Source organism: Syngnathoides biaculeatus, chromosome 20 (assembly GCF_019802595.1).
Source record: "Syngnathoides biaculeatus isolate LvHL_M chromosome 20, ASM1980259v1, whole genome shotgun sequence".
Classification (NCBI taxonomy): Eukaryota; Metazoa; Chordata; class Actinopteri; order Syngnathiformes; family Syngnathidae; genus Syngnathoides; species Syngnathoides biaculeatus.
The window spans coordinates 3,958,377-3,973,781 of NC_084659.1; the positions used below are offsets into that span (position 1 = coordinate 3,958,377).

Here is a 15,405-nt window from a genome sequence, read left to right on the forward strand (position 1 = left end):
ACAGTACACAATGAACAACACAGTCAAGCCGGGGCGCTTTACTGCGCGCACGTGGCTGAGTGAGGCATTCTTGGCTGGGTTCTTCAGAGCCGCCGCTGTCCGGGAGCCCGAAGCGCAGCCTTCGTTGGCGAAGCAATGCAGCAGCCCGACGCCGTCCGATACGCACATCAACATATTTCGTACGCAGATCTTTTGTTACGTTATGAGAGACCGATTACGTGGTCCGCCCCAAACTACTATTTTTTTAGTAGCTGTATCCACACCTACCTGTTATTTGGAACCCACGAAGCTCTCGTCTTCTGAACCCCTGCAATCCATTTTTCACGCCGAACCGGGTCTCTTGCAAACTTATGCAGGGTAAATCCATTCTCCCGAGTGTTCAAGCAATGTCCAGCAATGCAATGAGGTGGCATTTTGGCTAACACAAAGGAACAACAAGCTACCTTCCCGGAGGTAAAACTAATGGAAACAAACGAGTCCACTTGGGGGCGCCTCTGTCCTTTATGTCACTTCTTGCTTCTTCTCGAAAACAAATCCCTCAAGAGGATTTTCACAGCAAAACAAAAAAGCATGCATAAATGTGCCCTGTCATTTGGAAAAAAGCAAAAAAAAAAAAAAAAAAAAAAAAAAAAATCAGCATCGTGAATGTACATGCTTTTCGAATACGGGCTCTCATGTACATGAAACTCTGTCGCTATTTTTTTTTTTATTTCCTGTTTTTAGTTCCAAGATTTTTTTTCCATATGTTTTAAGGCTTTTAAACGCCTAACTACACAATTAACTTTTCTCAGACATGCATTAATATTTTCTCACATTTTTCATTTAAACACTTAAAGTTCAAACCTTTGTCTTTGGGAAGAAAAAAAAAAAAAAAAAAAAAAAGAGGACACTCATTCTAGAATTAAACCATCCATATATTTTCTACCGCTTCTCCGGGTCGGGTCATGGAGGAAGTAGCTTCAGCAGGGATACCCAAACTTCTCTTTCCCCAATCTCTTCTTCCAGCTAGAATTTCATTTCTGGTAGGTACATGTTGGTGGGGTGAGGAGATTGCTTGTATTTTTTCTGTATTGTGATAAATGTCCAACTGTTCTGCAATGTCTGATAAAACGGTTGAGTTTAGGTCCAACAATGACGAGTCCGCCGTGATATGTAGACACAATGTTGCCATCCAAGATGGTGTTGTAAACATAAAACACGTTAGGTGTGATGTCACTGAAAAGTATTGATTGCTTTCGCTTCACCGAAAAACTAAGTAAGCGTTTTCAGAAATTACTTTGTATTTGCGTATTGCGTGTGTGTGTGTCTGTCTCTCCCTGCCTCTCAGATAAATTGGAAAAGGATAAGCCCAAAGAGACAAAAGTCAGATTTAGTTTGTTTGGATACCTGGCTGGATACCTCACAGCCCTGTCCAGACACCGGTCTGGCGTGCTCCTTAACATGAGGGTGGCAGAGGTTGAGAAGGCCAGGGGCAGCCCAGAAGAGGGCTATCAGATCGAGATGAATACCTGGCCCGCAGCGGTGAGCTGCCCTTGCTGCTTATTTTCCTATTGTCTCCCCTTGATTGCTATTTTTTTCTCTTCCCTTTTCTTCCCATGCAATATTCCGTAATTTCTTACGCTTATTTTTCTGGTCCTTCTCCCGTCGCAGGTCACGGAGCACAAGACGCGCCGTACGTATGGAACGGCACACACAAATATTCCTCAAGAGGAATTCAACTCGTTCAAATGCTGGCTAAAGATGTGGCCTTGGACTGCGCTGGGCAACCCGTATGTTTTTGCCAACTACGGAAAAGGGGCCTTCACAGGCCCAGTCAGGAACTTTCAAAAGGTGTGGAAGAAGATTGGCTTGTCTCTCAGTCCCACCCTCATGGACAAAAGGAGCGCCATGGCCACTTGCATGAGTAGGGTGCGAGACCAGCTGCCGCGTCGGACGCGCATGACAGCCCTGTTTACCACTCGTTAGCTCCCTGCCGGCCTTATCCCCTCTCCTCTTTTGCAGAATTTTAAAACAAACATGGAAGAAGGCCAGAAGATCAGCTCCTCCATATGCCATAGTCATAAGATGCAGAGCTAATTTTATGCTCTGCATAAGGAGCTTTCCTGGAAACGCAACATGCATGAAATGTTCGATCGATTAATGGACCAGCAGAAGGGGCAATGCATAGCCTTCTCAAAGTTCCGTAACCGAAGCTAAACTGTTCGCGTCCTTGCTTTTATCCGCAGCGAAGCAAGTGCGGCGCTGATAAATCGAAGGCAAACAAGGCCCAGGGGCCTGCGAGAAGAACAAGAGGAAAAAGAATGACACCGGCAAGAAGAACAAAGACAAGAATGAAAAAAGGAACAAGGAGAAGAAGAACAAAAAGGAGAAGAAAGCCGTCAACGAGGCCACGGTGGAGGCGGCCATGGGGGAGGCCTTGGCAGACGCGGCCATGTGGGAGGCCGCAGACAAGGAGCTTGCGGAGGAGCCCGCCCACAAGGAGGACACAGAGGAGCCAGCCAACAATGAGGACGCGGTGGAGCATCTTACATCCCTCGGGCTCATCCAACTCAGACGACGAGCTCCCAAGCCACCGGCCGGAACTGGTCGTCACAAGCCAGCCCGACAACGACGGCTTGGTCGCTACTCCCTAGCCCACGAGTTGGGTCACGCAAAACCCACCTCCTCTCTCGGCAGCCCCTCGGCTGTAGAGGAGCGTTAGAACAAGCAGAAAAAGGAGGAGAGAAAGGAGAAGGAGAACAAGGAGAAGGCCAAAAAAGGACAGGGATTCGCAATCACAGAGGAAGAGGGAAGAGGCGTCCGCTATGTCTGAGAGTTAGAAATAAATATATTTCAGGTTCAATATGAAACTGTGGTGCTTATTATGTGTGTGTGTATATATATATATATATATATATATATATATATATATACACACACACACACACACACACACACACACATATATACATATATATATATATATATATATATATATATATATATACACACCCTGGTATATTGGGAGTTCTCCCACTTAGAAATCATGGAGGGGTCTGAAATTTTCATCGTAGGTCCCTCTCCACTGTGAAAAATCCAGAAATCTCAAAGTAAGTTTATTTTTTAACGATTTATTTGTGTGATACAGCTGCAAATAAGTATTTGCACACCTGTCTATCAGCTAAAATTCTGACCCTCAAAGACCTGTTAGTCCGCCTTTAAAAGTCCACCTCCACTCCATGTATTATCCTAAATCAGATGCACCTGTGTGAGATCGTTAGCTGCATAAAGGCACCTGTACACCCATACAATCAGTAAGACTCAAACTTGTAACATGGCCAAGAACAAAGAGCTGTCCAAAGACCAAAATGTACAACTCCACACGGCTGGAAAGGAGAAATTACCAAGAAGCTTGGTGAAAAAAGGTCCACTGTTGGAGCAACCATTAGAAAATGCAAGAAGCAAAACACGACGGTCAATCTCAATCGGAGTGGAGCCCTATGCAAGATATCACCTCATGGGGTCTCAATGATACTTAGAAAGGTGAGGAATCAGCCCAGGACTACACGACTGGACTTGGTCAATGACCTGAAAAGAGCTGGGACCACTGTTTCCAAGATGACTGTTGGTCATACACTAAGACATCATGGTTTGAAATCATGCAAGGAACAGAAGCTTCCCCTGCTTAAACCAGCACATATCAAGGCCTGTGTTAAATTTGCCAATGACCATTTGGATGATATAGAGGAGTCAGGGGAGAAGGTTTTGTGGTCAGATGAGATCAAAATTGAACTTTTTGGTCATAATTTAACAAACGCGTTTGGAGGAGGACAAATGATGAGTTCCATCCCAAGAACACCATGCCTACTTGGGGAAAAATCTCTTTCCCTCAGTCCGAGCATTGAAGATGGGTTGTGGCTAGGTCTTTCAACATGACAATGACTCGAAGCACACAGCCAGGAAAACCAAGGTGTGGCTCCGTAAGAACCATATCAAGGTTTTGGCGTGGCCTAGCCAGTCTCCAGACCTAAACCCAATGGAAATTCTTTGGAGGGAGCTGAAACTCTGTGTTTCTCAGCAACAGTCCAGAAACCTGTCTGATATAGTGAAGATTTGTGTGGAGGCGTGGGCCAAAATCCCTCCTACAGTGTGTGCAAACCTGGTGAACAATTACAGGGAATATTTTACCTCTGTAATTGCAAACAAAGGCTACTGTACCAAATATGACCATTGGTTTTCTCAGGTGTTCAAATACTTGTTTGCAGCTGTATCACACAAATAAATCATAAAAAAAATTAATAATAATACATTTTGATTTCTGGATTTTTGTTTTTAGATCATCTCTCTCTCACAGTGGACATGCACGTACAATGAAAATTTCCGACCCCTCCATGATTTCTAAGTGGGAGAACTTGCAATATAGCAGGGTGTTCAAATACTTAATTTTCTTGACTGTAGATAAGAAATTATATACGTTTTCTTTTTTCTGCACTTTTTTATTTTTTTTACCATTACTACATTTTATGTCACTTCTTGCTTCTTCTCGAAAACAAATCCCTCAAGAGGATTTTCACGGCGGGAGTGACAAAAAGCTGTGTACGTCAAACTCATGTTTTGTGGTGAAAAAATGCATGGCGTTGGCATATTGGCTGCAGTTTTTCATTAATAACATACTAAAACTCATCCATTTCATGAGAGTAGCCCTTTAAGCTGCCCCTTCCTCAAGTGTAACAATTGTACACTTACCTCTATCCATGACTGTAAGAATAATGAAAATAAAATGACAAAGAAAAAAAATGCGTTCATGATTAATGATTATTTTTAATCTTTTTTTTGGGGGGGTTGCAATTTGTCACTCACAAAGACTTGCCTATTCCCATTTTTACTATGTGGCAAGGAATGTTCAGTGTTTTTTAAATTATTTTCATGTCAAAATACTGTATACGACATAGCGTTCGTGGGTGGCAAAGGAGGTGTGATGTGCTTAGTGTGCTTTTAACGTAGTGCTCATCACTTCTCATTTCCAACTTATACCTGTGGCTAGCATTTCTGTGAAAAGGGGAGCAGAATGTGTAAGTATTCCTCTGCCAGTACATAACCTCACCACCACACGACTTTTACTTCAGTAGCTCCAGCCCGCCGTCACCTGAGTACTTCATGGTCTCAAGCAGAACTGGCAAGGACTTGGAGGAGGTTTGGCTCCCAGATGTGTGGCATGCAGAACCATTCGCGTGTGGATACACCCTGGTGGATCACAAAGCAAACCCCCAGTTATGGGAAAATAGGTTTACTGCCTGCAGGAATCTCAGGAGAGAAGAAAGTTAAGGGAGTAAACCTTGACGATGGAGTTGAAGTCCTTAATGGGTCACCGTTGTTCTCAGCCCGTTCTGGCATCTGCTTTTCCAGTGGATCATTCTGGGATGTGTAGAGGGGAGACCTACTGCATGGGTAACAGTCTGCTCTCCATACACTACTACCCAGGCATTTACACACTGGGGATGACACTCCAGCTTTGCTATAAAGCTTTGACCAAACACGGGAAGCAGCAGTCTGCCGTTTATAAATCCTCTTCTCGATTAGAGTTAGAAGCCGGGATTGCTTACGACGGTAGGAGAGGCCACCACGCCTCATTGGTTAACTATCGCCTGCCTCAAGCTGGGCAGCCCCCACCCAGCAAGGTGCTGCCTCGCTACGGTCCGTTAACCTCACTGGATGCATGAGGTTTAGAGTGAAATACGACAAGTGAGTCATCACCTTTTAACTTAGCAATTAGAAAACCAAGAGAAAGAGAAAAGCAAATAAGTTTGCTGTCCTAATGCTGGGCACATGGAACGTTACAACAATGGCATCGGGTTTCTCAGACAATCTCCAAGCCATTACTGACACCCGCAAAACATACGTCATTAACTGGGATCCAAGCAGGCTGCAGATGGATATTGTTTCCCTCCAAGAAACCAAACTCCCTGGATCGAACTCCGTGAGAGAAAAGGACTTCACATTTTTCTGGCAGGGCAAGTCACCAGTCGAGACCAGGGGAACACTGCGCTGGCTTTGCAGTCAGGAACAGGCTGCTGGGATACATCATCCCACCTAAAGAGGGAACAGAGAGAATCCTGTTCCTCCAGCTCCATAGTGCAACCAAACCAGCCGCTCTCATGAGTGCTCATGCCTCAAGCATCATTTCCTCCACAGACGCAAAGACACATTCCATGACGACCTCAGCTCTACATTCAGAAACATTCCTGACATACACTCACTCTTTGTCCTTGGAGATTTCAATGCCAGAGTGGGCGCTGACCATACAACTCTGCCCTCCTGGTCTGGGTCGTTTTGGTGTTTGATGCATGAATGAAAACTGACAGCGTCTGCTTGAACTCTGTGTAACACCTTTTTTAACACCAAGCCACAACAACGAGTTTCCTAGAGAAACCCCAGGTCAAAGCATTGGCACGAATTTGCTCTGGTTCTCACCAAACATCGCAGCCTATCATGAGTAAAGCTCACCCGCAAGGAACAGCGCGCTGATTGCAATACAGACGACTAGTTACTGTGCATCAAGGTAAAACTGCAGACCAGAAGAATATGTCGCTCAAAGAAATCTGACAGACCCCATATCTACACCACCAGCACACGAAATCCAATTAAGGTACCGGAATTTGCCGCAATACTGGTAAAATGTCAAAAAGGATGGCAGAGCAAAAATAAATAGGAAAGGTGGGAATACCTGAGGGACATTGTGTACACCTCAGCAATGTTCCCTCTAAGCTGCGCAACTATGCATTTGCATACTTGTTGCACAATTTCAGCGCAGATGAAAACAGATCAAGCGCAGTGAACTACAGCCTGACGTCATTTTTATTTTTTATTTTTTTAAACACGGCAGCACACTGCCTCTCAAAACAACCTGCTGCTCAGCCACACACTATACTGTCTAGTTTACCTGACACCGCCGCCTCCGCACTTAAAGGGGTATTCTCATAATTACAAACACCGCCCACCACCAGTATTTCAGTTGAAAACACAGTCTGGGCAACAAAGAGCAAACACGAGTTAGACATGCTGCTTAGGTTTACTCTCGATAATAATGGTAAAAGTATTTTAAAAACGAAATGCTGTTGCTTTAATGAATGTTGGAGCATGTGAATAATGGAAGAAAAAGTGGTGAAACTGGATGAGGTTTTATCTTTTTTTGAGCGACAAAAATGTGGTCTGAAGCCAAAGCAGAAAGGATGAGATGGGGTGTAATGTTAAAATTCTACCTTGGCACAGCCTCATCGAAGATGAAAGCACAGATGATACAGTGAACAAAAATCTAATTCTGTATTTTAAATATATGAGGCAACATAACTAACCCTAAAACTGTTTGGGGGCATCATTCAACTTTCAACATGCATTGCTTAAGATATTCTGGAAGCAATAATTCAGTTTTACACCAAGGAAAAGATACAGGGATATTATTGTGGGTGGAAAAAAGAAAAATGAAATAAAGTTGGAAGCAACGTTTCAAATTTATAGTTGGCTTGGTTTGGTTAGCAATGCATTTTTTTTGGTGACATTTTTAGTGTAAATTTGCAAAAACGCAAAATTGTTCTGAAAAATCTTATGATGGGAATATAATCTGAACCTTTTAATGAGCCATGTAACTTCAATGGATGACAGATTGAACACAGCGCATATGTCTGTTGCTGCTCACAGTGATCAAAGGGAGTGCTCAAGGCCTCAGTGTGTTTGCTCAGACGTAAAAGATTAGAAGGAACATTGCACCTAGGCAATGTCAAAATTCAGAAACCAAATCAACAAACCAGCTAACTGGTTTGAAATTTATGCATTGGTTATAAGACTTGCAGTTGAAGCAAAGAAGGTTTTACACAAACTCGTATTCATTAACGATGACTGGAAAAAAAAATTTGCCTCCCACATGCTTTTTAATACACATTGGTCTCAAATGAGTCAATTTGGGATTATAAATACTTCTTGATAACTCAAGATTGAGAAGAATAAATCCTACCTGAAATGAAATGATCGGTACACAGGTATGTGTATTTCATTGGGCACCATCCATTCCGTTTAACTGCCGAAATCCATCGATTTTTTTGTCTTTTCAGCTGGTATTCCATAGAATGATCTCTTTGAAGAACTGTCACGTCTATTGTAATAACTAAAATCACAATAGGTCTCGGACATTGGTAACAATGTGCTCCGATTCAGCAGACTCCTGAGCAGTTTTGTTTGACCAGCAACCCATCGATCTTTTCTGGTCTTTTCAGCTGGTATTCTTTAGAATGATATCCTCGAAGAACTGTCTCCTCTCTTGTGACAACCAACAGCATAACAGGTCTTGGGCAATTTGAAAAATCTGCTGGTTCAACGACTCCAGCACTGCCGAGCAGCTTGGTTTGACCGGCAATGTGGCGCCATGCAAATTGTGACACCACGTGCACGAGCTCTATTGCTTCAGCTCTGCTCCAACATCCAGACTGCAGTTGACACTGGCAACATCAAGGGGATGTACGATGGCATCAAGCAGGCTCTTGGACTAACCAAAAGAAAGCAGCCCCCTCCTCTTTTGGAGACATCCTTGAGGACCGAGCAAAACAAATGGAACATTGGGTCGAACAATATTCTGAGGCCCGAACCAGAGAGAACAGTCTCAGAAAATCCTCTCAACACTGTTGAGTGTCTGCCAATGCTAGAGGAGCTGGACAGCAAACCAGTGCTCTAACAACTGCCCTGGATTCCCTTGCCACTAGCAAAGGCCTGGGGTAAGATGCTATGCCAGCGGAGGTCCCGAAGTGCTGCAAAAACGTACTGTCCACTGGGGGCCCAGCGTTGTTGTCGACTGTGTTTAGTTGTCAGTGGCACTTAATATCCTTTTTTGGTTTCAATACAAACATCTTCAATCTTCAATATGTGTTTATTTAGGATTAGCTGAAGGTAAAGAATATATGTGCTTGAATTAGAGGGCTGGAGGGGAAGAGCGAGGCTCCAGGGAAAAGAGACAGCGAAGGCGGATGACTTCAAGTACTTGGGGTCAACAATCCAGAGCAATGGTCAGTGTGGTAAGGAAATGAAGAAACTGGTCCAAACAGGTTGGAACAGCCCGTGGAAGGTGTCTTCTTGTATGCTATGTGACAGAAGACTCTCCACTAGGATGAAGGGCAAAGTTTATAAAATAATGGTGCGGCGGACATGATGTATGGATTACAGATTGTGGCACTGAAGAGACAACAAAAAGCAGAGCTGGAGGTGGCAAAAATTAAGATGTTGAGGTTCTCGCTAGGAGTGAGCAGGTTGGTTAGAATTAGAAATGAGCTCATTAGAGGGACAGCCAAAGTTGGATGTTTTGAAGACAAGGTTCGAGAGAGCAGACTTTGATGGTTTGAACATGTCCAGAGAAGAGAGAGTGAGTATATTGGTAAAAGGGTGCTGAGGATGGAGCTGCCAGGCACAAGAGCGAGAGGATGACCAAAGAGAAGGTTGATGGATGTTGTGAGGGAGGACATGAGGGCAGTTGGTGTTAGAAAGGAAGATGCAGGAGATAGGTTTAAATGGAAAAACATGACTCTCTGTGGTGACCCCTAACAGTAAAAGCCGAAAGGAAAAGTGGGTTACTTGAGTAGTTTTTCCCAAGTCAATGAAAACATGATACATGAAGAAACCTGATGAGATCTCTGTGGTTTCTTGCATATATTAATTCTGGATCATTTTACTTGGTGTGGGTTGCTGCAGCAGCCTCAACAGCAAAAAAAAGAAAACATTAAGTCTTGTCTGTATCCCTTTTCTGGCTGATCACAGAGGACTGTTCACCTGATACACTAAAAAAATGTGTGCAGTGTAGGAGGTCGTAGTAGTTGTCGTCATGGTAGTAGCAAATTAAGTAGTAAATGTAATCATCGGTGGTGGTTGAAGTTGTAGTGGTAGTTGTGATATTAGTGGTGGTGTAGTGATTGTGAAAGATGCTGGAAGAGTGTTTGTTTAAACAAAGAAATAATTTGACCATTATATTTTCAGGTAAGAAGATTTAGTCACTTTCTGCCAGATCTAATGTGTTACAAATTGTGAAAACAAAATTAATTTCGGCCGATCATCGACATTCATGAGCACATTTTTTTATTTATGTCTACATACACCTCTGATAATATTAAGACTGCCGAGTATTGGCGTACACAATTAAAATTGCAAGTAAATCATTGGGTATTGAAATGTTTATTTGCTCAGTCAATAGAGCAATTATGCATACAAGGAAAAAAAAGGTTTCACTGTAAAATTAACAACCATTGTTCTCTTTTCAGACACATTATTTCTTCGTCACATTGGGCAGAAAATTTTCTTCTTTTAGAAATATTTTCAATGAAGAAATTACAAACAACACACAAATCTACAAAACTAATTTCCAACTAAATATAATACTGGACTTAGTCAAAAAGGTAGTGAATAAGTACCACACCAACCTACTGGTTTGCATAGCTGGCTCACAGTTCTGAGGTCCGTGGTTGAAATCCCAGCCCCTCCCATATTAGGTTTGGATATTCTTAAGAGTGCTTGCATAGGTTTTCTCCAGACAGTTCGGTTTCCTCCCACATCCCAGAAATATGAGTGGTAAGATGATTGAAGGCATTTTATTTTCTGTAGGTGTAAAAATGACCACAAATAATTGCTCATATGCGCCCTGCGATTGGCTGGTGACCAGTTCAGGGTGCATCCTACTTCACGCCCGAAGATAGCTGTGATTGGCTTCAGCATCCCTGTGACCCCAGTGAGGATAAGCAGGACACAAAATTAATGGATGGATTACAGTGAAGAAAATGAGTATTTGACCACCCTGCTATATTGCAAGTTCTCCCAATTAGAAATCATGGAGGGTTCTGAAATTTTAATCGTAGATGCATGTCCACTGTGAGAGTGAATCTAAAAATAAAAATTCAGAAATCACAATGTATGATTTTTTTAACGACTTATTTGTTGTTGCAGCAATAAACTGCCATGTTTGACAGTGGGGGATGGTGTGTTCAGAGTGATGACCTGTGTTGCTTTTACGCCAAACATGTCATTTTGCATTGTGGCCAAAAAGTTCAATTTAGACCAGACCAGAGCACCTTCTTCCACAGGTTTCCAGGTGGCTTGTGGCAAAAAATTTTTAAACTTGGACTTTTTATGGGTATCTTTGAGAAATTGCTTTCTTCTTGCCACTCTTCCATAAATGCCAGATTTGGGCAGTATACTCCTGATTGTTGTCCTCTGGACAGACTCTCCCACCTCAACTGTTGTTGTTGTTGTAGTAGCTAAGTACGACGGTCTTTACTCTGTATTGAGGTCCAGAAAGTGAGCCAGATCGGCCGGGGCACACCACAGATGTTCCACCGTCAGCGTGGTTGGTTTTGAGGACAGTTGAAGAGACTATGAGACGTCACACAATGGGCATTTTTTGACGATGTTGTTGTTGAGTCGATGCAGATAATTGTTGAGCTTGTGACACCAGCCCGAACAAGATGTGATAGCGTCGATCTCACGGGCCGCGGGAGTTTTCTTTCGGATTCGGCTACTGGAGGGGGGTAGCCACCCAACACGATGTCGGATTTGTAGCCGGTGATCCCATCGGCTACGGCGGTTTGATGGATCGCTGAGAGGCCGGGCCTGTAGTCCTCTGCATTAACGCATGGGCGATGAATGTACTGCTGGACTGATGGCTCGATATCTGACGGTTTTGCGCAACGCTCTGGGGCACGCGTCTTGCCTTGTCATCTTGTGATTGGAATGTCCTGCGAGGTAGCACTGAAGCGCGTGTTGTTTTATGAGCATCAAATTGTGCTAGCGTACCAGAAGGACTTTCAACTCAGCGTGTAGGTGATCGATGGAAGCCATTTTGTGGCAGCCCATGGCGGTTCAAAGGGCAGTGTTTTGAGCTGCCTGAACGGAGTCCCAGTGAGTTGGCTTCAGGTTGGGAGTCCACACGTCTACCACGTCGTTCAGGATCGTTCTTCCAATGGCCTTATACGTCGTGAGGATGGTCTCCTTGGTCTGACCCCACGTGGTGCCAGCTAAGCACTTCAGAACGTTGTTTCTTTTATTGAGTTTGGAGCGCACGAATTTCACGTGTTCATGGAACGTCAGCGAGGGATCGAAGGTGACACCAAGAATTTTCGGATTATGGATGGTAGGAATCTGATTGCCTCTGATTTCGATCGAGTCTTGTTGACTCTTCGAGGTTCCAGGTGGTGAGCAGCGTGGCCAATGATTTTTCGGCCGAAAGTTGGAGACTTTGGGTAGACAGTGTGTAGGGTATCGGTTCAATGATTGGATGATAAGACTGTCCTTCACCGATGGGTCTCCCTGGTTTGGGAAGTGGGATGTCATGGCCACGGTGGCGGTATTGGACTGCGTTCGGTCCAAGGTGTATGATCATTACCAGGCATATGCCATCAGGCCCCAGGCGCCTTTGAGTTTTTGGACGGTTTGATGGCTGTTCAGACTTGCGCTGTCATGAAGCGAGGATGGTTTTCGCGCGCTATTCCATAGAGGAAGCGCAACATAGATCGAATGGAACGGTTGGAAGGTGGATGTTCAACGAATTGTTGGTTGAAACGTTGACATCCGTCCCGGTTGTTTTTTGATTGGACCCCGTTAAATTCGATGCCAGTGTTGTCTGGCCGTTTGGCTGGCTTGCTCAAGGCTTTGATGGGAGGCCAGAGATTTTTCAGCCCCCGGAGGTTGGATTTTTCTATATGTTCAATCCACCAATTTTGCCGGCGCTCGGACACCAGACGATAATCTGGCATTGGATGTTGGGAAGTCGGGCATCAAATGGGTCCGCTTGCCGGATGGTGTCACGTTCGTCGGCGAGAAAGGCCGCTGAGGCAAGGTAGTTTGGGCAGACCATTGGTATATAGCCGGAAGGAAGGTATCGTTTGGCTGCTCTATTCACCACTGTACGGAAATGTGTTTCACCGGAAAAAATGTTGGTAGGGGCGTCCTCCAGGTTAGCTTCAATGAAAGCCATAAAATCGTCCCATTTCACCTTTTTAAAGCTGATGTAAATGCATTTTTCCGACACGACAAATTCCTCCGATCTTTCGAGCGCGACCGTTATAGTAGATATACCTCAGGTGTAGCTCTCTGCAGGTCAACCAGAGTGATCATGGGCCTATTGGCTGCATTTCTGATCAGTCTTCTCCTTGTTCGAGCTGAAAGTTTAGAGGGAAGGCCGGGTCTTGGTAGATTTGCAGTGGTCTGATACTCCTTCCATTTCAATATGATTGCTTGAGCAGTGCTCCTTGAGATGTTTATAGCTAGGGAAATTTTTTTGTATCCAAATCCAACTTTAAACTTCTCCACAACACTATCTCAGACCTGCTTGTCGTGTTCCTTGGTCTTCATGATGCTCTCTGCACTTTAAACAGAACGCTGAGACTATCAACGGGCAGGTGCATTTAAACGGAGACATGATTACACACAGGTGGATTCGATTATCATCATCAGTCAACATTGGATCATTCAGAGATCCTCACTGAACTTCTGGAGTGAGTTTGCTACACTTAAAATAAAGGGGACGACAAATATTGCACATCCCACTTTTCAGGTTTTTATTTGTCACAAAAAATTTAAAATATCCAATAAATTTTGTTCCACTTCACGATTGCGTGTTGATGGTCAACAAAAAAAAAAAGGAAAAATTTATATCTTTATGTTTTAAGCCTGAAATGTGGAAAGCTTGAAAAGTTCAAGGGGGCCGAATACTTTCACAAAGCACTGTATGGCTTTCCCCAAGACCTGCACTCTGACGAGGGCGCAAACTTTGAAAGCAAATGAATTGCTGAGCTTTTGAAGCTGCCTGGAGTTGGCAAGTTGGGCACTTCACCTTCTTATCCAATGGGGAATGGCTGAACAGAGAGGTTCAATCGCACCCTGGACAACATGTTGAGGTCTTTGCCTCCTCGTTCTAATCAGAAATGGCCACAGATGGTCCAGACCATGACTTTTGTGCACAACTGCACTGTTCACAAGACCACAGGGTTTGAAACTTTCTATCCGATGTTTGGTCAGGTCCCTAGACTGCCAGTCGACCTCCTCTTCAAGAACGTTCTCCATGATGAGACTCTGACTATAATGTCTGTGAAAACACTTCTGGATGACCTGCACTGCGCCATGACGCCCCAGAAGAACTGCTCAGCTGAGCAGAAACATCACCTTAATCAGTACAACAAGCGAGTCAAGGGTCAGTCTCTATCTCTTGGGGACCAGGTGCTTCTGGCGTGCAAAGGTGTTTAAGGCAAATCTAAACTCTCTGACAAATGGCAACCCAATGTCTACACTGTTGTGGCAGCGAAAGCTACCTTGCATGTCTACCGGATCAAGGATCGAGATGGAGATGAATGTGTTGTTCACCGGGACCTGCTTCTTCAGGTCAACTTTCAGCCCTTGGCTGCAACCTTGGGTGACGATGCTCCGGTGACCATGCCTGCTCTTAGTGAGATTGATGACCCTCTTCCGCCTGACTGTGATGGCACTGAGATTTCGGGGTTGGACTCTCCAGCTGCAACAGCTAGTCCATCCCTAGCTGGTTCCCTTTCCAATGTTGACTAGGATGGTGGCAGCACTACCTCATGGGTTCATGATCAATGACATACCCCCATGTCTTCACATCCCTTCACTTTCACCTGTGGCAGCCCCTCCATCCCCACCGTGCCCAACGCCTGCATCCTCTGACAGCACCCTGGTATCAGATGTTGAGGACCGGCTTACCTCACGCTTTGGCAGGGTCATTAGGCATGTCTGTCGGTTGATTGAGTCCATGACACAACTTGAGTCTGTTGTAGGGGTTGAGCCCAGTTCCAATGGAATAATTCATGTGTGAGATTTTCTTCTGAGGGGTGTATCTGTATATTTGTTTATTTTAGTTTGTAATTAGTTGTCTGACATATTAACCCTGAGTGGAACATTGCAATTAAACCGCCCTTGCACCCCTACATATACTTAGAGGGGACACACCTTCCCATAATAAGTACCGCGACCATCTTCACTCCTCCCCTTTTCAACGATGTACATTTCGGTAAGCTACACAGTGTTTGAGGGATATTCGCACGTTGTAGTATGTATAGAGGATAATATATTTGTTTCCCTTGTCCAGGTCCTACCTTGATGCTATGTATACTACAAAGTGTTTGTTTCACCTTGTTCACAGCAGATATGTTTGCTAATATGCTGGGTGTCCCCCTTTTCAACTATGTAGTTTTTGGTCCTAGCTTGATGCTACATATACTACAAAGTGTTTGTTTCACCTTGTTTACGACAGCTGTGTCAAATAAATGGAGATTGGCTCCAAGATGACTCTTGTATCACAACGTGGTCTTTAAAACTGCTTAAGTGAAGTCCACCGGTCACACATATACAGTGGAAACTTAGAGTTGGGAAATAAGTTGTTCTTTTGAC

At 44.1% G+C, this 15,405-nt stretch overlaps 1 protein-coding gene across 18 annotated transcripts in view; it reads right to left on the bottom strand.

Annotated features, from left to right (window-relative positions):
- The window catches only part of LOC133493199 (zinc finger protein 771-like), a 42,378-nt gene that overhangs the window by 18,508 nt on the left and 8,465 nt on the right, over positions 1 to 15,405 (bottom strand). For 11 of the 18 annotated variants that reach the window (XM_061806261.1, XM_061806267.1, XM_061806264.1 and 8 more), the window contains 2 exons: positions 5,315 to 5,394; positions 5,126 to 5,223 (listed from right to left, as the gene is read on the bottom strand). The exons of 4 other annotated variants lie outside the window; for them this stretch is intronic. In XM_061806261.1, coding sequence (XP_061662245.1) covers positions 5,126 to 5,223; positions 5,315 to 5,394 — 178 coding nt within the window. Of the gene's footprint in view, positions 1 to 5,083; positions 5,224 to 5,314; positions 5,417 to 15,405 lie in introns of all 18 variants that reach the window. 3 more of the 18 variants (XM_061806260.1, XM_061806255.1, XM_061806259.1) reach the window with 3 other exon arrangements.